The following is a 26,685-nucleotide window of genomic DNA, read 5'->3' as shown; positions in this document are numbered from 1 at the left end:
TTGCTATCATATCAGTTAGTAGTATGGAAATTTTATACTTCTTCATACACTATAAATATTTTTATTTTTGTCAAGATTTCTGTTGTGTTAATTAATTTCACCTGTATTTGTAATAGCTTCCAACCAGATTTTGTCTGCCAGGCACCAAAGACAGGCTTTTGAATTTTCTTCAATGTAAAGTCAATTGACTTTTAAGTTGTCCCTTCATCTGGTCCAGCACAATTGCTTAACCATTGCTATTTCATCAGCAGGATTACTTTGGAAAACTTTTGCTGTAGAATTTCTAAGAGGAGTGGAAGTACTTAGGTAAAGATGGTGGGAGTCAACCATAATAAATCATCAAACAAAAGGCTTCTGCCAGGAAGCAGAAATAATATGCTTTCCACATCTGAGGTAGATAAAACAGGAAGTTCTGGGCTTAAAAGGCAGCACAAAGAGATTTAGGTTAAGTATTAAAAAAATATTTTCTAATGCCTAAGCATACTGAAACATTTTTGCCTAGAGAGGTGACAGGACTTGTTTCATCAGAAATCTGTAAGAACGAGATAGATAGATACTGTTAGTAATGGCATAACTGACTTTGCCCTACAGTGGAGAAATGGATTAGGTGGCCTTCTGAGGGCTATAAATATGACAATAAGCTTGCTTGGAAGCATTTTTTTTGGTCTTAACTGTTGAATGGTTTTGTCAAAGAAAAAAAAGGAAAGCTGTTAGCTGTCAGGGTATCCATGGTAGGTTCAAAGATTATCTGCTCTATTTTCTTTTTCTTCAGTCTCATGACTACATGTTTCTATAACCTTTTTTTTCCTATTTTGTCCAAGTTAAACATACAGGAGATGAAAAGTGACGTATCACTGTAAAAAGTGAAAGTCTTTGCCATACAAGTTTGTATTCTGTCTTTTCATAACTAAGTGGTTGATCGTGAAAGAGTTGTGAGAGGAATCAGAAGACTTCTTTATTATGTTTTATTTGGTTCTAACAGGTAGAGTTTAAGTTAGGCTGAATAAATGTAATTAATAGAAATAAATCAGAGTTGTTCGGTCACTTCTGTAAGCTGCAAGTGCATAATGGATATTATTGCCACTTGCACTGCACAAATATGCAGTATAACATCATAAATCTCGTGAAGAGGTAATTTTTCCCATCAGGTGAAAAAGCCTGAATTGAATGGTAGAAGGGAAGAAATGCAAATGGAAATGCCATTGCAGTAATTTCGTTGTGTACTAACTGAGTGACGCGTGTAGCAGCCTTCTGTTGTTAACCTTACGCTGTGCCTCTGGGGGCTGGGGCGGTGTTCCAGGTGATCCAGCCCTTAGTGCAGCAGCCCAGTTTGCCTGTAGTGAAGCAGTCGGTGAAGGAGCGGCTCGGCCCGGTACCTCCGAGTAATATTGAACCCGCGGAAGCACAGGGTGCCAACACAGAAGTCGCTCAGGTTTGTGTTGTAGTGAAAAATTCAGTTGCCTGTTCTTCCTAGAGTAGGTTCTGTAGTGTATGAATGTACCAGTTACTGTTACTCCTATGGTGCAAGTGTGCATTTACTGCTTGCAAGTGCATCTGCTTATATTGTTAGTGGTGTTTTCGTGTTAAAAGTTTTCCTCAGTGCATTGACATTCGGCTTTTTTACCTGACATGGTACTAAATTTTTAAGTATCGTAGCTTTTTACATAGTTTAAAAAGAAAAACTGAAAGGCTCTGAAATTGTTTCAGTATTGTTGTGTTACATTGCTGGTGTCAGATTTCAAAATAGAGTGAGTTTCTATGCAAAGAACTAAAAGCTAATTTTTTTTTAACATATATATATATATTTTATCTGTTAAACACCTAAAACCATTAGAGAATGATGGTCTGTATCTAGAAGTGCTTTCAGGATTTGTACATCACCCCTCATACAAGGAAGAGTGTCATGTCACCACAGTACCAATGTGAATAATGACAGAATCTGGTGTGTTACTCCCATTAGAAATAGTCTTTAATGTTTTATTATATTTGCAACATTTCATTATTAGCATTATGCCACCGCTTTGGTTTTATTTCTGGAAAGGAAGACCAGCACAAATCATAACACATCTGTAGTTTAAATTCAAACAACTTTCTGCATTCGATGCAGATGCAATCTGCAAATAGCAGATTATAGAACACAAGAACTGTAGTGTATTTAAAAGGGCCTGTGCAGATAATCCTCTGCCAGCTAGCATGTCTTGGACCTCTTGGAAAAAATACGTAGTATAATTTTTGATTCCAAATTTGGCTTCATATTTGTCTTACCCAATTTTAGCTGTGTATTAATTGCAGAAGCAAATAATGAATTTTATCAACTGGTTGAATATTTTTCTTGTAATGTTGCTTAAAAGTCTATGGTTTTATTATTTAAGTATTTTTTCTAGATTGCTAATACTTGCAGTGTGCATTTGAACTATAATTTTGCTTTGTTTTCTTAGAATGTGACTAAATTATCTGTGAAGGATAGACTGGGTTTTGTGTCAAAGCCAGTTACTCCAACAACTGAAAAGGTAAGAAAATGTCTCATATTCTCTTCTCTCATATTTCAGTAGAATTAATTTTTTTATGGAACCCTTTGTGTGAATATTAAGTTTGTTTCATAACTATGAATAAAATAATTTGTTAAGGATTAGTTTTAGGCGGTATAATATATCAAAACTCAGCAGATGGCTAAATTATGATAAAAAGAATAAGACATAATAGGACAAAAGCTGCTATTTTGTGGAGTTTGTTTAATATAGCAGGTTCCTTTTATTCAGTCATAAAAATAACTAGGTCTGTTCCATAATCCTGAGTTGTATAGAAGTATACAGAAATAAATTTTAAAACTAAATAAATTTTTATACTTCATATGAAACTATAGAAAGCAGTTCTATAAAAACGTGACTTTTCTTTTTAAGGGGACTTCTGTGCCCCTTAAAAGGTGATGCTGTAAATATTTACCCTTTTATTTGGTTTTACAATTTGCAGTACTTGTGAAAAGATAAAGGTGGAAATTAATCAGTATAGAAAGGACAAAGAGAGGTAAGGTGGGAAAGGTGCATCTGAATTGTGATTATGAGCTATGTATTTTGGCCAGTGGTTCCAATTTTCAGAATACAAAGTTGTTGATGTGTTTACTATAGTAGCAAAGTTTGTAATGCATGTTTCCAGATCTATTTAGCACTTAAGGGACAGGCTTCCCCAATGTTTATAACATTCATTTGAGAAGACTCGTCGTAGAAAGACAGCAAGTATTACCCTGTAACAGGATTCCTCTGTCTAGGTATATATCTTGTCTATTGGGAGTTAGCTTGACCTGAAATAAATGAAGCATCCAGTGTATTTCCCCATATACATCCCCTCCCACCCCTTTTCAGTGTGATCAGTATGGCAGTTGATGGATTAAGTGGAATCTAACGGGTAAAATTCACTCCAGAGATACCTAGCATACAAAGGTAACAATACTTGAAGTTGATAATATTAGTTGTAATATTAGAGAATGGGTCTTTGTTTCATTTCAAGCCGAGCAGTCTGCCTAAATGCACTGATCTAGGCTTCTTAACTGTATTTTGTTGTTAATTTGATTAGTTCCATTCTTGGCACTCTAAATCTTGCTGTGTATACCTGAATTACATTTTACATACAGAATACATGCTTCAGCTTGCAGTTTGAGTGAAAATACTTTTTTTCTTCATTCTGTAAGAGTTGAGCTATCCTGAAACATTTTTCTACAAAGAGTAAATTCATGCTAGAATGTTTTTCTGTTGTGTTGTCTTATAGTACAGATGTGATTTTGCTGGGCTGTTCACTAGATTTGCTGTGAAAAACAGCAGTTTCCTTTGACATTTTTAGTAGGTTTCTGAAACTTCATTTGACTTGTTTTTACCTACTGCTACCTCTTTACAAGGAAATACCTTGCTTAGTTTGCAGTCACTGTATTCTATAACCATTAGAAATTAAATGATTGACATCCACCAAAAAAACGAGGCATCATGTCCTAGATGGTTTTTTGTTCCTGATGCGGCAGGGGGGGGTGGGGGGGGGGGTGGGTTTGACAAGAGCTTTGCAATGAGAAAGGGGATAGCTATTCCCAAAGAGCAGGAGAAAAAGGTGATAAAACAGTCATTATGAGGCATTGTAAGATCTGTATGGGGACTTAAAGTTTGTGGACTTGTGAAGAGATTCATGCTATTCACACTATTCCTTCTCTTGAATAGTATGAAGCAATTTAGAAAACGTTAGTGTTGCTTTTGACTTGTCTGTATTGGTGCTGTGGCATCTCCTTACATCTCCTACATAAAAGAGATGAGGAGGTGTGGTTTACTCTGCCCTGAAGACAGTTCAGGGCAAAAGGAATGTGTCAATATTTTTTGTCTTTGCTTGATCCTCTGTTTGTTTGTCTTGTAGCCTGTCCTAAAGCTACTTCGTAATAGAAATTGTATGATTGGAATATGCATACTTTAATGTTCTTTAATAAATTTAGAAAAAATCCTTCATCTTTGTAATGGCCTGCTTAGAGCATTTTGTACCACCTTTTATAGTACCCCATAATGTGCGTTGACTTGTTCTTTCTGTAGTTTTCTATGCACTGCATACTCTTGAAAACACTTTACTGTGGGAAGAAGTATATAAATATCATACTGAAGTGCAAAGGATTTATATGAATCATTCCTGTTATAAATTCTTCTAATCGCTTGGTCTTTTCTGTCTTTGTTTCTTGTCTGTCTCTTTATTTTTCCTCCTGTTGGTGGACATTGTGTCTATTTTATGGAGTGCATGGTGACCCATAGAAAATCTGCATGCATCTTTTAGTTTTTTCACATACATAGAAAGTATTTTTAAACTCCTGGAAATCATACCAATTGCATAATTTCTGCTGTTTGTTAACAAGGTGGACAAGATCATGCCTATATTATCTCTAGGATATAGCTGTGGAGTTTTCAATACTAGCATCCCCAAAATATACTTTAAGGAACATACTAAGAAAACAAAATAGTTGAAGTCTTCAGGTATTGTGGAGATGTGCATAGTATGTTTTAGAGGGATTGTAAAGCAGTCATCAGTGTTCTCAGTAAATCATGGAGAAAGTTCATTCCTCATTACAAATATAGGAAAGAGAACAGAGGGACATACGAGTCTCTTCCTTTGCTGTATGATGTTGAAGCACATCCTTGTGCTTGAGTTACTTCTTGCTGATTGTGCAAGCTCTACTTTGCACCAACTGCATATGAAAAGAAACTGTTGTCTCTACTTTGGACCTTAGTCTCTAAAATCATGTTGAACTTTTGCTTGGAAAATTCATGCAGCCATGAAATACTGTATTTGAGACTTCAAAACACAAAAGAAAAACAACAGTTATTCTTGCAAAAATCTCAATCTTCTGTTTCCTCAGTTATGCTCAAATACGTAAATATTTATGTATTTGAAACTTGGAAGTACATACAAAATCTCAGTGGAGAGGATTTATAAGATGATGTTTATAGCTTACATATCTGACGTGGTGCTGCCTCTTCAGAAATTGTTTAACTTCAACAACTCCAAATATAATTGCTACACCAAATTTTTATATTCCATATCATCAAAGGAGACAAAAGAAAAGATGCTTATATATTTTTAAGCACTCATGCGGGTTTTTTGAAAGACTGAAATTCACTGGCAAAAAAATAAAATGATTTCCTCCTATAGGTTTTATCTACTTCTACTGGCTTGACAAAAACTGTGTACAACCCTGCTGCTTTGAAGGCAGCACAGAAATCTTTGCCTGTTGTTTCCACTTCCGTGCTAGACTCTAATGAAGCACAGAAGAAAAAACAGGTAAATTAAATATGCTTCTTTCTAAAATGGACCTAGGTTGGGAACTTGTGACCTAGAGATAGAGCACTATGTATATTCATCTCAAGAACGTAGATGAAACTTGTTGCAAGATTAAATTCACTATGTTTTTTTCCCCTACATATTACAAGAAAATTCAGCATTGTTTTGTTATTTTTCAGTGTATGTTCAGGCAGTGTAAGCAGGTTTAAAACTGTAGAAATTCAAAATGTGACACACTTTTTCCTGGAATCAGAATCTACACATTGAGGTATGACTTGTCTATTGTGAGTGAAAGGGAGTATAGTATAGTCACTGTTCTGCTCTCTTAAACCTTTCTGGAACTGGCCTTTATTCTCAGTGTATTTCGTACTTGTGACCAAAATTGTTTCTTTGAGAGAACTGAGAATTTATGACTCTGCATTTTGTTGTTTCAAGCTATAGTTCTTCTGCACCAATTTTTATTTTTACCTAGTGCTAGGCTTTCTCTTTTCTGTTTATGTTAAAAGGGAAATGCAACAAAAATGTATTTGGCCTTAACAGGTCACTCAGTTATATTTTAGCTTGCTTAGAATTTTAAAGAGAGCCCAGAAAAGCTCCTTTTTCAAGTTTATTCTTATCACTTAGAAAAACTAAATCACAGGACATTTTTTGTCTTACTGTTTTTTAACCACAAGTTACGAATACAATAATACGTTAGGTCCAAACATAAGTGTTGAAATCAGTATAATTGTTAAACAAAAGATTCTGGTCAAATGCTAGTAAATTGCTGTAATTTATGTCTAATATAATTTGAACTAGCAGTTTGTAGCTGCCTGTGAGTTTTGCCATTGGTCCGGACTTTAAGGAAAGCAGTTCTAATTTTGGAATTTCATTTCATATTTGTCCCCTAACACGTTTTTTACAATTAGAGTCTTTATCTTTCAAGTTAAGATGCTAAATGCCTGTAAAATGGCAAAAAACTTGTAATAAAATTGTTGACTCATCATAACAGCTGTAGAAGTTTTCTTGAGAAAAGACACTGAAGATGTGCCTAAGTGATTGGCTCTTTTTTCATGTGATCTTGTGCTCCTTCCTGCCTTCAGAGATTTCTGTTACAATATACTAGTACTTGTGGAAAAACAGGATTTTGTGGGACTCACTCCCTTCTTTTCCTCCTGTCTCCCTAGCTTTTTTTTGCGTTCATCCCCTTACCTTCCTTTCCCTTCAGAATAATGATTGCACACTATATTGGAAAACTAACATTTCATGCAGCAGAATTTGTCAGTATTTGGGAAGACATACAGAAACTTGGCTACTATTTCTTTTTCTATGGCTGTTGTGCATTTACAGTCTTGTTGTGCATTTTTAGTCTTTGTAGAAGATACTCCACTTGCAGTCTGATCCCAGTTGATCCTCTTCTGCCTCTCCTCTACTATTACATTAAAGATGTTGATATCAAAGCTCTTAAGGGTTTTCTGCTGTCTGAGACTTCTATATTCTGTATTTGAGAACAAGAAGCAACTGCTTTCTCACAAGCACCGTTAGTAGGGGCTGAGCACAGCAGGGGTGGCAACTCCTCCTGCTTCTCATTCCAAGTGCAATTATGTCACTTATTGATGAGTTTCAGTTCATTTTGATTTGCCCATTGCCTGTCAAGGTTCTGTTGTTGGCACAGGGAGTAGCTGTACTTGTCACTTCCCAGTTAGAGTGCTCAGACACAAAAGAGGTGCTTTTCTTTGGGTGACACTTCAAGTTTAGAAAATAGAATGTGTTTTCTTTTTACTTGTAACAGTTTTGGAGACTGTGTTTTAATTGATGAACTTGATTTACAGTTGCTTTCAAGATAATTGTGCTTGCACATTTAAACACTTGCATGCTGTACCTCTTGAGGTAGTGTAATGTGTTGCCTTTCAGCTTTCAGTGGAGTTGTGTAAGGTGTTACTTTGTATGTGAGCAGTAATAAAGTCTTCCCAGCACAGATCTAACTAAGATAATTAGATCTTCCTTTAATTTGGTGATGTATTGTGTTCCAAAACATAGTTGGAAATATTAGTACCTTGCATTTCCTGTGACTAATTTTTTCCCTGTTACTGTAAGTTACTACTGTGTAGTTGCCAGGTATAGTATATTATTCTGGCATTATGTTTCAAAGTCTAGAAACTTTCTGTAATCTTTTTATGCTTCTAGGAAGCATTGCGACTTCAACAAGATGTGAGGAAAAAGAAGCAAGAAATCTTGGAGAAGCACATTGAAACACAGAAGGTAAAATATTAGCATTAAGACAGTCACCAATTCAGTTATAAAATCTCAGTTCAGTGTAAAATATTTCAGAATTTGTAAGAATGAACAAAGAAAGGGCCTATAAAATAAGCATTCTCTTAGAATGATATTATCATATTATTTAAAGTTTATAGTTTTAATCTAATTTGTCCTGTTGTTTTACTTAAAATAACCCTACAAGCTTATGCATTCATATCCAATTTTAATTGATATTGCCTAATTTGGGAGCAAAATGCATATGTTTGGGAGAAAGGAACGCCTAAGTTCTGTTTGACAAGAGCAGGTGAGAATGATGTAGAAAATTATGCATGACTGCACTTAGGCTTAGGAAGAGGAAAAAAGCCAAAATGTCATTTAAGTTGAATAAAATTTTCAAATAATTCAAGTGTGTCAAGCAAATCTGTCCAAATGAATTGGAAATATCAGATATTCATTAGAAAACAAATCTGAGATTCAAAGATTTTAATTTAATACAATCTGTTAAAAGTCCTATGTGTTGATTTGTAGGTTGCAGCAAAAGAACTGCAGTGGTTTTTTTTCCCATTAGTTATAATAACCACTGGAAAACAGATCTGTAATACTAGTTGCTGAGTAAAAAGACTTTTTTTTCCTGAATTGGACAGATGCTGATTTCAAAGCTGGAGAAGAATAAAGCCATGAAGTCCGAAGACAAAGCAGAAATCATGAAAACACTGGAAATTTTGACTAATAGCATTACCAAGTTAAAGGATGAATTAAAAGGTGTATCACCAGCAGGAGGAACTCCTTTAAAAAGCATGAAAACTAAAACTCAGGTACTCAAGTTTTGATCAGCTTTTTAATAGATGAATTCACATTTTTGTTTCAGAAGAACAAAAATATGTAGTCCAATCAGCAATATTCCAAACCCTAACTGGTTTAATTTTGAAGTCCTCTTTGAAGTGAGATTCGTTTTGCCTTCTTTTCAAAGGAGCACAGTTAATTTTAAAACCATGCTGTTGTCTAAAAGCTGTATTTGCCATTACACAGATACTGCATCATCTGGAAGATCAAAAAAACCAAATCAGAAGTGTTGTGATTCTTTCTTTTACTTTGTCCAAAGCTTTGTGTATACTCTATTGCTTTCTTACATTTTTAATAGAAATTATGAAAATAATATTTCTTATGCAGAAAGATTGTGGTTAGGCAGCACAAATATCTTCTGGTCAGGTTTAGTACACAAAACAAATGGTACTGGTACGTAATTTCCTGGGACTTTTTATGTCACTTTAATTTGTCTATATATTAACCTTTTAAGATTGAAGATTATACTGGTCAGTTTTCTTTTGATCTAGGTGCCCATATCTGGGTTTTCCTGTGAGAAGAGATTTTTCCTCTGCTATCATTCTTGTTGATACATGGCTGTTACCAGTTTACCAGCTGCCTAAAGATGCAATTATATCACCTTTTTAAAATGGAGTATTTTGCTTTTTATAGAAATATTTGTTCCTAAACTGATCACAGCCTTGAAAAGAAATACCAAAAAGAAATACTGAAAATACTTCTATGTACTCAACTGTAGCTTCTTATATAGATTTTAAGAAAAAATTGAAGCACGTATTTATCCTGATGGATAAATGGGCATAGGTTGTTAGGGTGGGCAGACAACAGAATAGGTTGCTGAGAGAAGTGGTGGAGTCACCATCCCCGTGGTGTTTAAGGCATCTGGATCAGGTGCTGGGTGATAGGGTTTAGTGGTTTAGGGGTTATAGTGGTAGTGCTGGCTTGAAGGTTGGACTTGATCTTAAAGGTCTCTTCCAACCTTGATGATTCTATGATTCTTGCTCCAGGTTTTTCCAGTCTCAGGATATGAGATTGATGAAGGCAAGTCTTTTCCAGTAAAGACTGAGGAGATATTGAGTACCTCCACTGTTTTTATGTCCTTTGTTGCTAGGTCCACTTTAATGTTCAGCAGTCAGACCACATTTTCCACAGCACAGTGTTGTTCCTCTTGCTGCTGATTGCTGTGTTAGAGCCCTTCTTGTTTTTCACCCCGCCTTGCCAGATTCAACTCTTGGTGGTCTTTAGCTTTCCAAACCAATACCTGCATGCTCAGACAATTTCACTGTGTTCCTTTTGTGCTCCACCTCTTGTACATCTTGGCTTTGGATATAAGTTTTGTTAGAATCCTCTGGTTCATCCAGGCGAGCATCCTGCCAACTTTATTTCCTGCGTGCTTTGGAACTTGGAGGATGCAATTCTTGAGAATCATGCTGCCTTTCCAGAAGATACCTAGACCCGTGGTATTCAAACAGGAGGCTTTTTCCAGCAGTCTGAAGAAGGCCTCATCTACTTTTACATTACTAGGTAGTGTGTAGTACACACCCACTGCAATATCACCAGCATAGATCTGCCACCAGTCTTGACTCATAAACTTTCAGCTGGCTCATCATCTGTCCCCAGGCAGAGCTCTTTGTGTTCATACTGCACTCTCTAATGAAGAGCAACTCCTACTCCTTACCATCCTGGCTTGTCCTTAAGAGGCTCTGTCTGTCCACTGTACGACTCCACTCCTGTCTGTTTTTCTATGATGTTTCTGTAGTCCCAGGGAGATTGTAGCCCTGTAACTACACACAGACATCCAGTGCCTTCTCTTTGTTTCACAAGTTTTGTGTATTAGTGTATAGGCTCTTTAGAGAGGCACTGATTTCCCAGAAAAGAAAGGAGATCTTGCCCCTGTGACGGTGATGTGTAGGCCATCCCTAATTTGTTGTATGGATTGGTGTGTTTATGTTTCAGGTGGTTCTTCTTCAGCCCAGTTTTGTTTATCTAGAGATCTTTTCTGCCTACATCACCCTTCGCTTGGGAACCTGGTCCACCACTTCCTTATGTGATAGTTGTTTTTGCTAAGAAAAAATGAGGCAATATACTAATTTTGAAGTTCTAATGAAGTTTTTGAGCTGCTTTTCCATTTCCTTTGTAATATAGAAAATGAAGAAACATTATAAGTAACCCACTTCATAGTAGACAAAGTATCCATTATCTGTGTGCAGTTTTGTTAACATTTGAAATAGCAAAACCAATCAGCCCCATCTGACTTTTGTGGAAGTGAGGATTTTACAGAGTCTTTGGTTAAAATCTACAACTTTGACAATTTTCTGAAAGACTTTGGTTTTGATTCTCTTGCATTTTTTAAGTGTTTAAAACCTGGACAGCTCTGAAGAAGACTCTAAAGACATGAAAGATGAGGCCCATGTGACTGTGCCATTATCTTTACCTATTTTTGCTTCTTCCAGTTCATCAGGTTACAAAAGACTCCTCCCCCTTAATTGAGAAAACTTTGCTGCCCCTTGATGTGTCCTGAAGGAGGTATTTTCTTATTCAGACTTGGCACAGCTCTGCAACAGAGAAGTCTTCATTAAGACCACTAATAATAAACGCAAAAGTCTTTATTACACCAGCGTCACTGGCTGCTCTGAGAGTGCTGACTGCTGGTCATTATTAAACTTCAGAAGCGCTTCTTTGTCATGTCATTGATGTATTGCAACACAGTGGGATTTGAGAGAAGCACTGGTTCCAATTTTGAAAATTTGGAAAACCATTATACAAGAGATAATGGATTTTTTCCTGTGGTTGCTGTAGATAATCAGAAAATGGGGCTGAATGGACTTGAGGTTGAAGTTGCCAGTTGAATAATCCAGCTATTTTTCTTCTAAAGCTTCCAGGAAAAAAACAAAGAAACAAAACCACCTTTCTTTATCAGTGTTGATACTTGGTTTCCAACTATCACAAGTGGGAAACCTTCATCTCTTGGCAGGCAGCCTTTGCAAACATTCCTTGCTGTTGTTTTGAATCAGTGGGTGTAAATGTAAACTGTTTCACAGTCCTCCATAGTTTTAGCCTTAATTTGTGATGTCACTGAAGTGTTTGGGTGCTGCTTCTTCCATTAAAAAGAAGAAAACAGAGGTTTCACTTTGGATCAGAACTTCAGATTAAATTTTCATGGTCACATAAATCTTTCCCTGCACTTCAGTGGTTGCAGTGAACATGTCTTAATTTGGGTTCAGAGATACCTTTCAGTTTCATATATGTTTTCTGAACTTCATTAATTTTTTTTAACATACTGTGTCCTGGAGGGTAAATTCAGGTGCATCAGAGACCAGTCTTTTGTTAGCAAAGGTCTTGTTACTTTCTGTGTTTTTTCCACTGTGGTCTGAACAGAACTACCATTTGTGCTTTTGCATTATGACATTGTAATAAATTTAGACGCTTTTTCTCAGTACTTATTATAGATTTTTTTATTCATTCATAGTTGTACTGCTTTTTTAAAAATTCCTTTTATCTCATCATCATAACCATATAATCTTCAATTTTTATTGTATGTATCTTGAGAAAAAGTTAGGTTGTGCTTGGTTTGTTTTTGAAGGTGGAAACACAGTGTAACAAGCACTATACCTGAAAAGTTACAGCTTTTTATTGAACATTTGTTCCCTTAGTAGAGAATGTGAACTGTGGAACTTTAATAATTTATCATAACAATTTCTTAGATGCAGAAAGAGTTACTAGATACTGAACTGGATTTATACAAGAAGATGCAAGCTGGGGAGGAAGTTACTGAATTAAGACGAAAATATACAGAACTACAGCTGGAAGTATGTTTGTCTCTTCTTTTGTAGCAATTAACTTCTAATCAAATATTTTCCTTTATGTTTATTAGCTTGTGTATTGTATTATGAACTGGTTTTAGCCAGAGTACAGTATTAAGTTGCATGTAGATGGAGACAATTAGCAATAATATTTTAAAAAACACTTTCACTACGTCAGTGGAATTCAGAAATAGTGTTGTCTTAATTGTGATTGCTAATCTGCTTAAATTCTGTAACTATTTAGATGACATATTTTATAGATGTGTGGTAGTAATGCTTTCTTGAGAACGTGGAGTGTTTTTAAATTGTTGCCTGAAGGTCATTCTGTGTTTGGCACAGAAGAGTTAAAAAAACACTGCCTGATCTTCTATTCTTAAGTGTTAGCATCCTCTTAATGAGATTAATCAAAAAGCTTGAGGTGCCAAAAGTAATACTATTACAGTGCTGGTTTCAAGAGGATAACTTTAAAAAACCAAATAATGTTTCAAGAAGTATTCAGTGTATAGAAACACAATTTTTTCTTCAAGTACTTGCTTTTAAAAAGAATGGAGATGGCCGTAAAAAATTCTTCATATGTGTGTCTAATTTTGAGAAATTACGAATGCTGTGGGTGTTATTTTGTGTTATAGTGCACTTTCTTACCTATATGCTTGTGTAATACCTGCTTAAATCACCTGATAATCTTATCTCTTTTTACTGTTAAGCAGGTCTACTGTTTTGCTTAAATCGCTCTTGTCTTAATGAAGTTTGGTCATGTCTTATGTGTAACTGCCTATGAATGCAGTGCACATACGTGCGGCGCAGTTGCATTAAAACCTTACTTTAAAACTAAGTTGTTATGCAGATTTGGTAATTTTGAAAATAGTTTTGCTAATAAACCAAGCCAGTTAAATAGAGATGACACGAAAGTTAACAATATATTTTCTGATGGTGAGTAGTACTTTATAAGTGTACTGAAAGCTTGTTTATAAATTCTACATTTCAGAATATATGTGACTTAAATGACATGTAAAATATGAATAGAAAAGTAGGTGCACATTCAAAAAAAAGTTACGTCATAGCTGAGCACACCAGTCCTACTCCAGTTCTCATAAAGTCTGTTTGTATTTTGAGTTGGGAAAAAAAGAGCTCTTTCAGGACAGTAATATTTAAATTATTTCTGAAGCCTTTAGCAAATACTAGCAGAAGTAGATGGAGAAAAACGGGTCATTGGTGATGCACACTTACATGTTTCAGGGAACAGCATGAAATATTTCCCTTGTACAAATTACAAGAGGTGTATGGGGTTTTTTCCCCTTGATGTTTGTTTGATTCTTCAGTATTCTTAAAAATTCTTTAAAAAACAGTTTATTCACACATTGTGCTTCTGACTTTGACTCCCACAATATTTTATGTGTTGCTTCTTTGACTGATAACCTGTTTTTCTGTTCCAGGTGACCCTGCCTTTACTGAAAGAAAATCCAAATAGTTTACAGCTTGTTTGTTGAGTCAGCATGCCCCAAATTATTCATTTAAACATTTTTAAATGTTTAAAAAAAAAACGCAACAAAGAACAAAACTAAAAAAAACCCAAACCCCTCAGAATTTTGCTTATAAAAAAATAAAAACCAAACTAGATACTATTGTAAAATTATCTGAAGAATTTAACATATAAAGCTTAAGAGATTGATCTCCTCATGAGGGGTGTCACTGACATCCGTTAAAGTAGTGCCATCACTGTTTGGGTTGTAAATACTGTAGGATTTATTAAAAACATGATGATTTCATTTAATACTTGATTCACATGGCATATTTATTTGGATTTGAAAAGATTTTTTTTCCCTGTTATAAACATTGAAATTGGATACCTGTAAGTGGGGTTTTGAAACCTAGAGTAACTTTTGCAAATTATTTTTTAAATGACTGTCAGTGTCACTGGCCCTTTGATTGTTCTTGAAGAGTGTATGCCACTTCTTTAGAAGGGATACACACAGGTACCGTGGGAATGGATATTATTGAGTATCTAGAGCCAAGTGTTCAGTGAATATTTTGTCTTGGGAGGGGCCCTTTAGAAGCCTTTGTTTCACATCTCACAGTTTTGTGGCCAAAAGCTCTTAAGCTGCATTAATTCTGGTCAGAATAAAAGTCTTGCCTGAACTTCAGAGACAAATTGATAAACAAAATAAAGAGACTAAGTAGTTAGACACCATATCAAGAAATTTTGGTAATGGAATTTCAGTTATACTGCAGTTTCTTTTTCCTATGAGGAGTTAATCTTCACAGATAAGGGCTCTTTTGATACCTGGTTCTTGTTATCTATTTCCATCCTATTATTGATCTGGTAATAATTAACTTTTAGTTAATTAGCTTCTGAATGTTATTTAAATGTTCACCTTCCGTTATTTTAAGACCTGCAAGCTGCTCTTTCTGGGGCTTTCTTGGGGATGATGTTTTAGGAAACATCAGAATATGTGTTTGTTAATTCTGTCTAAATATGTAGGGTGTGAATTTTAATCTCTCAATATGTTACGTATAAACATCTTAGGCTGCCAAGCGAGGGATTCTTTCTTCAGTTCGCGGTAGAGGGGTTCACGCGAGAGGTCGGGGTGCATCGCGTAGCAGAGGCAGAGGAATACGAGGCCGGGGCCGAGGCAGAGGAGTTCCTGTGCACGCAGTGGTGGATCATCGACCCAGGGCGTTGGAAATCTCTGCGTTTACCGAAAGCGACAGAGAAGATCTTCTGCCTCATTTTGCGGTATGTCACAATTTCACGTCTTTTTCCTTTGGATGACATTCTCCTGTTGAGTGACTTGCTTTCTCCTGATTCAGTTCATCTGGAAATAATTATGTAGGAATGAATCTTTAGCATGATATGCAGAGGATGCATTAGGAAAAGGTAAAATAAGAAAATTACACTATTGCTTCAACTAGTTGTACCTGTAATTGCATACCATTTATAAGGCTGGGGTTTTTTTCTTAAAAAGAAAGAAAAGTGGCTTGTAATGTTTATTTGCTTAGGATATATGTAATTTTTTACATATTTTTAGGTACAGAAAGGTAAAATAGCTGAAGGGGTGGTGAGAACAAAGGTTGATTTATTGCCAAATTTTCGGTACCTGTAGTGTGTTTATCTTTGTTGAAGTATCTTAACAAGTGCTTAATGAAAATTTTCTTTGAACATTTTTAGTGCTTTTCCCCAACTTCGAATTTAAGAGGCAGAGTGAAAATTGTGCAATTATATGTAGATCTTGAAAAGGCATCCAAACGTTTCTGTCTATTCATGTACTTAAGCTTAAGAAGTCAGAGCTTTTTCTACTTTTTTTTTTTCTGTTTTCAGTCTAAAAAATGATAAAGTTATATACGTAATTTTTAGCAAATTTTTCTTTGCAAATATAATGGTGAAAAATCAACATAAATTTATAAAAGCCCTTATCCTCCATTTAAAAAAAAAAAGTATAATAAAAGCAAGTTTGTTTATTTTGTGGAATAAATACTAAGAATATAATGTGACACTCCATCTGTACCACCCTCCCCCTTGTTTGTTTGGGGTTTTTTCCCCAACATTTAATTGCAGTGGTCCTCTCTGAAAGGAGAAGTCCAGGAGCCAGTTTGTCCACTAAATTCTACTCCATTCAGTGTACTTAATATTTCTTGTCAGGCAGTCATGCGAGAGGATTTAAAAAAAAAAAAAAATCCAACAGGGACCTGTCTTTCTTTTTACAGGAAACTTAATATCTTTAACAAGCCAAAATATTCGTTAAAAAGGAACTTAGTAATATGAGCAAATAAAATCTCATTCACAGTGTTAGTAGGATAACACTGAGAAGAAGATCAATTACTTAATTTTGCGGGTTGCAAGTTTGCTGTTTTAAACTTCCTCCAAATTCCACTGAAAATACTCTGAGCTGTATTTCTGTTTCTGTGGTATGATACCAAACTCTGTGCACATCAGCAGTGCAGTCCACTTGCACAGATGTGGTTTTTTGTTGGTCTTTGCAGCTTACAGTGATGGCAGCATCAAAGGTAGCAGTACCATAGTGGCCATTAGTGGAAGAGATGGGTCATGTTATTAAGATGTTGAAATACAGTTAAGTTTTGAAACTCTTTCTACAGCTCCTGACTCTTAAGAAATATTTTTTTGTGGAAGAGTTTTATAATAGGCTAATGGAATCATATCTATCATAGTTTTACCTCATACCTGTAGGAATTGAGAAATTCAGAGACAAAAGCACTTCGGTGTTTTAGAAATGCAAGTACAAGTAACTGTATTCTTGGCTAAGACAAATACAATGGCATTAAGACTGTGAAATATACACTGTTCTAATGATCTACTTTTTTTTTGAGGGCATTTGATTTAGGACTGCAGTTTTAGAGGTGGAGAACTATTTTACTAAACTTCTTTTAAAATTTATTTATCAAAAGCAATATGGTGAAATTGAAGATTGCCAGATAGATGACTCTTCTCTCCATGCGGTGATTACTTTTAAAACAAGAGCAGAAGCTGAAGCTGTGAGTATAGTCTTTCTTGAAAATACACTGCAGCATTGAACTACTTTCTGGTTATGTTACACTTCTGTATTTGATTAAATGTAATACTGCTAGCTATTTTAAATCTATTGATACAAAAGTTTTAATTAAACAACAATGTCAGAACTGTATAATACTGAATTAGTTAGGAATTTAAGAGTTTATAGCAAAGTGAAGTGTAGGATGTATGAGGGAAATTAAGAGAAACATTTAGGAATTGATAGTTAGATGTCTGGGTTTATCTGTTTAATTGCCAGGTTTTTTCACCTGAAGACTTGGTACCCTCATAGTCTTCCAGAAATTTCACTGACATCCTGCAGAGTGAACCTATATATTTGCTTTGGGATCAATTTTGTTTACCTTTGTCTGAAAACCTGTGGTAGTGTGAATGGGATTTGATCTGATTCTTTTTTTCCCCCTTTTTAGCATATTTTTTAGAAATTTATGAAATTAGAGAAGCACAGAATTGCAGAAGTAACTTTTAGAAACCAAAATCCAGAGTTGACTTACATTATAATTCAGTATCATTACGTGTGGATCATTCGGACTTTATACATTTGGCTCAGCAGGACTCTTGCCTTACTTGGTCCATGGTATAGGCATTATGTGATCCTGAACAAAACAGTGAATATAGTTGTTCTGCAAATGATTTTGTTTTCTTTAAAATCCTTGCATCACTGTTGGGAGGGAGTATTCCTGAAAATAGTAGGGACTCCAGAAAGAATGGATTCATATTTACAGTATGGTTGTATGGAAAGATTTCATTTTATGTTTATATTTTGCACAAATTTTATCTTGAGTTCACCTGAACACAGTTTTCATACCTGGCCAGCCTATCCTCTTGTTCATTTTGAGACACCAGTGACCTGATTGACAGAAATAACTGCTATTTACAATGCAAATTAAGCCACTGAGGTCAATAGTTTTGAACATTTAGAGTATCATTTATGGTTAGATATTTTGAGATCCATGTGCCAAAGATGTTTTACAAAAACACAGAATTCTGTTTTGTTCGTGAAACTCTTAGCTATAGCAATGATGAGCACTAACTGTATGAGATAGTATTTATTCTGTAAAAAAGGAGGTACAATTAATGGTACATGGTGTATACTGACTGATAGGGTAAAAGAGTATTGTACAGCTGTACTGAAGGAACACAGTTCTACAGTGAACAAAAGTTCTGTTCAGAGATAAAAGCTGTTGTAATTAGTATACTCCCAAATGAATTGAATTAAAGTTGGGATTTTAGTTTTGGTGCTTCCTGGTATTGGGTACTTCTTTACGCAGCTTCATATTCTTTGACGTTGTAGTTTACATAAGAAATACTCTTAAGTATAGAGAGAAACTTCTACTCCCCTGAAAAGAAAAATAGGTCACCTAGAACAATAATTGCTTTTATGGACTGTCCAAATAAAGTCTTTACTTCTCCCAGATGGAGTATGATTCATTGCAAGGATCTATTCAGTATCTGGCTACAGATGCTTGTTTATCAGCAAAATACATTGCCTAAAAATTGGCATGGAACATCTTCTCTTCTTTTGCTGAATTTCTATATCTAAAAAGCAGGGAATGGTAGTATTTTTAACCAAATATAGAAGTATAGAGACAAGAAGAAGAAGCACCTGAAAAGGAAGGTAGCACAGAACAAAGATGTGGACGGGGGGAGAAAACATACCTTTGGTGGTAAGGTTGAAGTCAGCATTACATACGTCTCTTTTTAACTTTTTTGGTGAATGCACTTCAGTGCATTTAAAAAGCAGTGTGTTTTTCCTCAGTCACTCTCAAATAGAATAGGTGGAGTTTTCAAGGTGAAGTTCAGAATATGCTTCAGAAAGTGGGGGATACTTTAGATGGATCAGGATTCATGATCAGTGTTTGAGATGTCCACATTCTAGTGAGCATTAAAACTTTTAATTGTCAAACAACTTTGTGTATAATTTCACCTTCATTATTAAATGAAAATTTTATGAAAATGGGGTTCCATCAAATCTAGGAAAAGCTGTATTTTCTTTAAGATATTCTTATATAAAAATACATTTCCACTGGAATGTCTGTGTTTACAACTAAAGCAGACTTTAAGGTTGGCAATTTGAGAAGTTGTAGAAGGTAATCATTAAAAACCTCTGCCGAGACAAATTGTGAAGTAAATGCAGCTAATATTTTAGCTTCTTAAATGAAAATAGGCCTAGGCTTTATGATCATATATGTTCTAGCCTGGAAGGAAGAGGAAGATTCCCTGTTGTAAAATGTTGCATTTTTATGTAGTAGTAATTTCTTCCAAAGATTACAAGTTATTTCTGGACCTAAATGTCATATATAAGTACTTTTAAACATTCTAGTTGTGTGACATTGTGATGAGACCATGGACAAAAAGCTCCTGAGCTGCATTTTAATAAGCATAGAATCTTTTAAATTTATCATAAATTTATATGTACAGATTTAAAATTTATACCTGGGGACTTTAATATCACACAATTCATGTTCAGATGTCATTGAACATGTAATTGTTTCTACATTTCACATTATGCTGTACTTTCAGATTGTACTATAAATCTTTTGTGACCATGACGGTTATTTCGGAATGTTGCTAACGCTGAGTTATGCTCATTCATGTTACTTTAATTTGAACATACTATTTCCAAAGCATCCACTTAATGCAGCTGGTACTTAGAAAGACATGAATATCCCATAAGTTAAAAATTTTTGCATTTCAATTACAACAGCTTTACAGGAAGTGGAACATTTTCCAGTAGATTAAATTGTAATCACAAAGGGGTTTTTTTTAGTTGTTTGGTTGTTGGGTTTTTTAAAATGTATTAAATCATTTGTGGGATGTCTTACTTTTTCCAGTAAGTTATACATTAACAGTTTTGTGTCTGTCTTTGAAAGATGAGGAACCCAGCAAAATAATACTAAAAAACAGGAATGTGTTGGTTCAGTATGTTACCCACATCACCAAATTATTTATGGTTTTCCAAGCTTATTTTCTTCTGAATGTATTTTCATCATTTTCCTCAAAGGATGTGTGAATTCCATGTGCAGTGAATGAAGTAGTTTCATTTAACCTGTTAACAGTAATTCATATGAACATAACACAACTTAGACTTTCTTTTGTAAAGTCACATATAACTAAGATGGCTAAACTCGTTTTAGGCTGCAATTCATGGATCTCGTTTCAAAGGACAGGAGCTAAAGTTGGCATGGAACAAGCCTGTTGCTAGTATGTCAGCTGTTGAAACAGAAGAAGCTGAACCTGATGAAGAAGAAGTAAGCTTTTTTTATTTTTTATTTTTTTCTTTTTTAATATGAAATAATACAGCTTTTTCAAAAAGAAAATTTATCTGTGGATTCATACTTGTGTTTTTTAATCTAACTTGTATTTTGATATCAGAAAGTAGACTTCTTTATATTTCTTGGGGTTTAGGGTGTCAAAAGTTTAGATACTTTACTTTTCCTTATGGAAATACTTCATTTTTTACACAACAAAAAACTCTAGAGGATATACCTAAAAAATGGAAGGCATGGATTTGGACTTGGATGAGAGAGATTGAGGATTTTGCCTAAAACACAGGTTTGTGCCATCTGCTTTTGGTACTGATTTCTTAGACGACCATATTTCAGACTTTAATTTCTCTTTATAGAGAGGTATGGCTTGGAGGATACAGGTGAAGGAATAATTCAGAGCATTTTTTGACTTCGTAGAGACATCTGAAGTACCTTTGCTGTGTTAGTCTTCATCATGGTCCATGAGAGATACTAAAGCCCTGTCCAAATAACCTGAATTGGTTAATGTAGGAAAAGTGGGGCAATATGTATTGATGCAATCCAATGTTTGTGAATTCAGAAAAATAAATGCCAGCTGGGGATAAAGTCAAGCAATCTTCTTTATATTTTATTTAGTGTCAGTTAACTATATCCACATAATTGGCATAGAAAAGCTGAAGTGGAAGTGCACGTTGTCTTACTCGATGAGAATATTTTGTCTGTATCTTTTTCCTATGGCATTTTGGCAGATCTACCATAAAAGCAGCTTCAGAAATTGCTTTGATATAACCACATTTGGTTACTTTTTTTACACTTGGTGGTGTTCACTTTCTGTTTTTTTCCTGAAGAAAGCCACTTTGTCTGCTGGCTTCCTGTCTCCAAAAATGCTACTTTTTTTTTGTGTACCAGTTGATGACAGATACCTCTACCTCTGTGGATTCATATTAGACATTTGTGCATTCCAGTTTACTGAGTGCTACTTTCCTCATGTACACAAACCTCAAGCATTGTCAGATGGTCATGAGCTGTGAGTGAACAAGAGACTACATTGTGGAATCTTCAGAGCATCTTAGGTATTTTGTCACATCTCCTTCAGGGAGTTAGTGCCTGGGAAGATCAACAGCAGTGTGTTGATGCAATGAGTCTGCATTATTGAGAGGTCTCCTTGAGCAACCACTTCACTGAGCCTTTTTGTGTAAAGGAGGAAAGGCATGCAGGGATATGCAAACATTTCAGCAGAGTACAGGAAGGGAAGTACAGATTTGTTGGTAGGTGGACTACAGAGAGATCTGCCTTTTAACTGCCTCAGCTAATTATTCCTTTGGAAAATACCTAGGAGTTGAACTTGGCTCAAAACCTTTAGCTGCTCAGTGGTTTTGTTGGCTTGCTACTTAACTTTGTTTTATAGCAGCTGTTGTAAATACTTGAAAAAGGTTTCTGTCATTATTCCATATCTATCACTACCATGTTAGTTCAGCTGAGGAGTACTATGCTGTAGAGGGTAGCAGGCTTAAGACTTGAATGAAACTGAGTACCTTGATGTCTCAACAAAAAAACAAAAAAAAAAGATCTATATAATTCAGCTGAGTGAGATTCTTAATAACAAAACAAGGTTCCTAGTCCATTTATGAAAATAAGAGGAAAGTCTTTTGGACTTGAGTGCTTTAGAAAATCCCTGGTGAGTAGCCAGCTAATTATGAAATCTAGTCTTCCTAGACTCTTTTGTTGTACACCTGGGTGCCTAACAAAAGAGTTGACTCTGCTGAGTCAACAACTGATCCTTATGAAGAGTATAAAATGTGCAAGTAGAGATAAGCTTTTAATCATTAGGGGTTTGCAGTTCAGGGACCTCTTGAGTCAAAAATGTGGTGTCTTTGTAGTTGAAAGGCCTTTATATATGTTTATTGTATTAATTTATCTGATTCCTTTGGAATCAGAATAACATCTGTAATGTCCTGTAACAGGGAATGCTACTCTTCAACTATGTCTACCCAGAACAAGTATTGTTCTATTGGATCTGCCACCTGCATGTTCTCTCTTCGCTTTCTTTAAGATACTTAATATACAGGGATACTGTCATACTTCCCCTCAGTTATTGTCTCTCCTTATAGTTGTTCCCCTATATGGAAGCCTGGCTTTTTGGTCATCTCTACTGCCACTCAGCCTTGTGCTTTGTAGAGTTCTGCACTGTGCACTGCCCAGGACTCCTTCTCCTTGACTGTAGCACTGTTGTATTTTAGCTCACTGAACATCAGGAGATACTGGGAAAGAATCTAAGTCCTCAGAAGCTTCTGTGATTTAGGTCAGGGTCAGACTACGCAGGCATACATTGACCGACAGGTCAGGTGTCAACAGAACTCTTTGAAACTATGCTTTCTGTAATTCTGCAAGAGGAATGAAGATAGTTTCTCCCTCTTGTTAAAGAGCTTACAGGAAAGAGAGAAGGCTTAGTTCTAGGCTTTCTTCAGCCTAGAGCCTCTTACCTCTCATAAGACATCATAATTTTGCAAATCAACCTTCACACCTCTTGCTGAATTTGGAAATACTGTAGCAAAAGCAATTCCTTAGACACAAAGAATAAGCAAGGAAGACCACAGCTGCTATCTAACAGATGGACAGTTTTGCTAGGGAAAGATATCCTTGTGTTTTAGTCCTTTCTTTAGCTAGTGCAGAGTTTACTGTGTTAGGTGTGGTCATCAAAAAAGTTTCAAGACAGGATAGTTTATATACACCCCTGTGTCTATATGTAGATAGAGACTAAAGCAACTTATATTCAAGGGCTTTGAAGTCTGTCAAGTTTCTATGTTGTTACAGAAAGGAATTGAAAATACAGTAATGTAGTTTGTCTGAATTTCTCTAAATACCTGTCTCCCTGCCTCAATCATTTAAATTTTTATATTGATTTCAATCTTGATTAAGGTGTCAAAATCAAAAAATCCCAGATTCAACCTTTTTGATACTATGGGACTGGTAGATTAAACTCTTGGATGAAAACATAGATACTGTGAACATGCAAAAACCGTTAGATTTCAGTATAGCATATTACATTTCATGGGAACATAGCAGTTTGCACATGAATGATAGATACGTTGAAGAATCAGAAGAGCTGTCTAAGGACGAGGTGCATGCGTCATGGTCATTTTGAAGTCTGTTGAAAAGAAAAGAGTTTAATTTGCCATTTAGTAATATATGTCTATTAGACATATACATCCAGTTTACTTTTTTGAAAGCATTAATGTTTACCTATTCACAACCAAATTTTTTTATTAAAGTGCAAATACCAGAGATTTGTATTTTGCCTTTTGATTTTTAACATTTTCTGATACAACAGTATCACGTTTTTCTCTTGAAGTTTCAGGAAGAATCTTTGGTGGATGACTCGCTGCTTCAAGATGATGATGAAGAGGAAGAGGAGAACGAATCTCGTTCATGGAGAAGATGATTCAACTGATCAATGATAATGCTAGAACTGCACCTGTGTTGCATTAGTATTACCTAATGTACTTCTGCATCTTTGTATTAAAAGGGGTTTTGTGATGAAGCTGGATTCAGATATAGATTAAAAAGCAGCTGGTTGGTTATACATTTTGAGAGATTGATGTTTGAGTTACATTTCAGTAAATGAATGCTAAAGACATCATACTAGGAACATATGCAATGTTTTTATTACATAGTTCTACAGAAAGTTACAGAATTCTTTGGGTTCTTTGTAATTTACTGAATTGGTCAAACACAAATGACCAAAAGTTGTTATAACATAGATAATTTTTGTTCTATTCCAGATACGGAATGAAAATTTGCATTTAAAATCTTTGTGAATGTTTTCAGAAATGAATAGATAACAGTACTAAACCGAAGTCTCTAAAGTTATGTATTCATAATATTGCATAGTAGTATGCTTAGGCTTTACTATGTACTAGCCTTTTGTTGGATTTGTGTACGTATTTTACCTATGGGTTTTAATGATAAAGTGTATGACTGCTTTGCATATAAGTCCTTATGACTTTAAGATGTTAAAAAATAAAGAAATGGAATGGTCTTAAAAAAAAAAAAAAAAAGAAAAAAGAAAAAAAAAAAGCAATAACCAAAAAAGCTAAGGCAATGGTCCTTCATGATGAAAAAAAAAAAAAAAAAAAAAGAGAAAAAAAAGAGAAAAGACCATTCCAAATGGCAACCCCCACCCCCATGTTCACAAAAGGAGCTTGAATCACTATCACTTATACTAAAATAATACTGAAAATATAAAACTAATCTCAATCGTGCTTTACATTAACACATGGTGTACTCTGCATAAAAACTTTTGGTTGTTTTGAATTTAAAGTGATGCGAGTCAAATGGTAAATAGAATACTACTCCAACAGTAAGGAATTTTTTTTTATCTCTGCACTGTGCAACTGTAGAAGAAAATTTGATCCCACGAAAATAACATGCAGTGATGAAATATAATTTAGAAAAACATGTGAGGAGAATTAGAGTATTTGGTAGATACTCTAAAAATTTGAGTACACAACTAATGCATCTTTTATATTCCTGTGTTTCTATGATTACATTTTTTCATTTCAAAAGTAACACTTGGAAAATCATACGTTCACACTATAGCACATATTCACCATTCAAAAATACATGAAATATTAGTGTACCCCACAGAAAATCTTCATTGGCTCTTTCTAACAGGTCATTCTGGTATGCGAGGTGTGGCATTTCTTTGCTTCGTAGGAAGGGGAGTTCCCCACTCCTTTGCAGTAAATGACCTCTCACAAAGACATGTTTTTATTTCCATTTAATGGCATTTTGCTGGACTGTTTTCAAAAGAAAACCCATTTATTAAGTATTAAAGTCTTGGGTTTTGTTTTTGTTCTGAAGGTAGTGGGTGGGGTGTTTTGATTTAATGTTTTCTTTCCCTCTCATTAATTCATTGATGAGTTCATCATAAAACCACTGTCTCTACATCTCTGAGATGGGCATGAGCCTGTACTTCTGCTCACCTAAGAGTTGGACTTCATGATCTTTGTGGGTCCCTACCAACTTAGAATATTCCATGATTCTGTGAGAGTACTTCAGTTAAGAGGGTGTTTTCTTTAGTCCATGTTTTTGTCTTTTGCTGGGAGGAGGGGGAGAACTGGTGTAAGTCATGTCCCTGTCCTTTTTTTTCAATTCCAGAGTAGGAATGGAGGAAAGTAGAAGTAGTAGCATTCCAGAGAGGAGCTCCAGCTGTAGAATTTTTGTTCGTGCTTTTCAATTATTTGAAGGGATTTTAAGGACTGGATCCTGGTTTGGGGGGTTTTTTTTGTTGAGCTTTTTGTTTGATTTGGTTTGGCTTTCCCCTCTGTCCTGATGTGTATGCATATCTTGTTGCAAAAAATATGCACTTAAATTTTTGTATAGTCCTAGTTTCACATTGAAATGTCACAATTGACTGCCATGCTTGTTACACTAAGTTCTACATTTTGCCATAAGGAATTGTATTTGGGAAATTGATTTCCTTTTACACTGAATTTCAGGCAAAATAAAATATTTTAAGAACCTTTTTATCCAGTGCTCTGAATGAGCTGTTCTAATTCACTGAAGTAAGTACAAGCTTTCCTACTTTCCTTTTTTAATTAATTCAGTACATTTGAAGGGTGCCAAATTGACAGTCCACGAGGTGGAAATTTTTTGTGTGTTGTCTTACCGAACAGGTACAGCACAGGAAAACACTGTCCATGCTCCATAAAGTGTTTGTGTGGCATGCTTTGCTGCTCAAACCTGCCTTTTCATTGCAGTCACTCAACACAAGCTAATGACAACTATAACTGTGTTTTTTACATGGATGCTTCTTACAAATCATCTGAAATTGCTGTATCATATAATTTTAAAACTTGTGTTCCAAGTTTGCCTGTTTGTTTTGAATTCAGCCTGGTAATGCATCCATCTAAGATTCACTTCATTGAAACTGCACCCTGGTTTGCTGGTAAGGGGATGAAACTTTTAAAATTCTTTTTATTGCCTTCCTTCTGCAAACTTCCTACTGGTGTGTGTTTTATTCCCTGCTGTTACCTTGTGACATTCTGAATGGTTTAAAAACACCTGGATCAGAATGACTTGGTTTATTCTCACTTTAAAACCAACCCCCAATATTTGTTTCAGTCAAAACTAATCTGTGGTTGTGTTATTCAACATAAGAAAACTCTGTCCCAGTTGCAGTCTGAATGGATTCTGTACAGATTTCTGTCTTTATCAAATTATTTTCTTCATTTGATTGGCTTGCTCTGTTTTC

The 26,685-nt window shown here is 35.2% G+C and overlaps 1 protein-coding gene across 4 annotated transcripts in view; it reads left to right on the top strand.

The window, feature by feature from the left end:
- The window catches only part of RBM26 (RNA binding motif protein 26), a 51,080-nt gene extending 26,469 nt beyond the window's left edge, over positions 1-24,611 (top strand). For 2 of the 4 annotated variants that reach the window (XM_082279056.1, XM_082279055.1), the window contains exons 13-22: positions 1,301-1,432; positions 2,439-2,510; positions 5,668-5,796; positions 7,963-8,037; positions 8,679-8,849; positions 12,561-12,665; positions 15,184-15,393; positions 17,061-17,147; positions 20,319-20,432; positions 23,782-24,611. In XM_082279056.1, coding sequence (XP_082135182.1) covers positions 1,301-1,432; positions 2,439-2,510; positions 5,668-5,796; positions 7,963-8,037; positions 8,679-8,849; positions 12,561-12,665; positions 15,184-15,393; positions 17,061-17,147; positions 20,319-20,432; positions 23,782-23,871 — 1,185 coding nt within the window. In that variant the 3' untranslated portion in view covers positions 23,872-24,611. The remainder of the gene's footprint in view (positions 1-1,300; positions 1,433-2,438; positions 2,511-5,667; positions 5,797-7,962; positions 8,038-8,678; positions 8,850-12,560; positions 12,666-15,183; positions 15,394-17,060; positions 17,148-20,318; positions 20,433-23,781) is intronic. The other 2 variants (XM_082279058.1, XM_082279057.1) reach the window with 2 other exon arrangements.
- The last annotated feature ends 2,074 nt before the right edge of the window (positions 24,612-26,685 follow it).

Source organism: Coloeus monedula, assembly GCF_965178545.1.
Source record: "Coloeus monedula genome assembly, chromosome: 3".
Taxonomy (NCBI): domain Eukaryota; kingdom Metazoa; phylum Chordata; class Aves; order Passeriformes; family Corvidae; genus Coloeus; species Coloeus monedula.
Note: the sequence above shows the minus strand (reverse complement) of the source record. Positions and strands in the feature narration are given on the sequence as shown.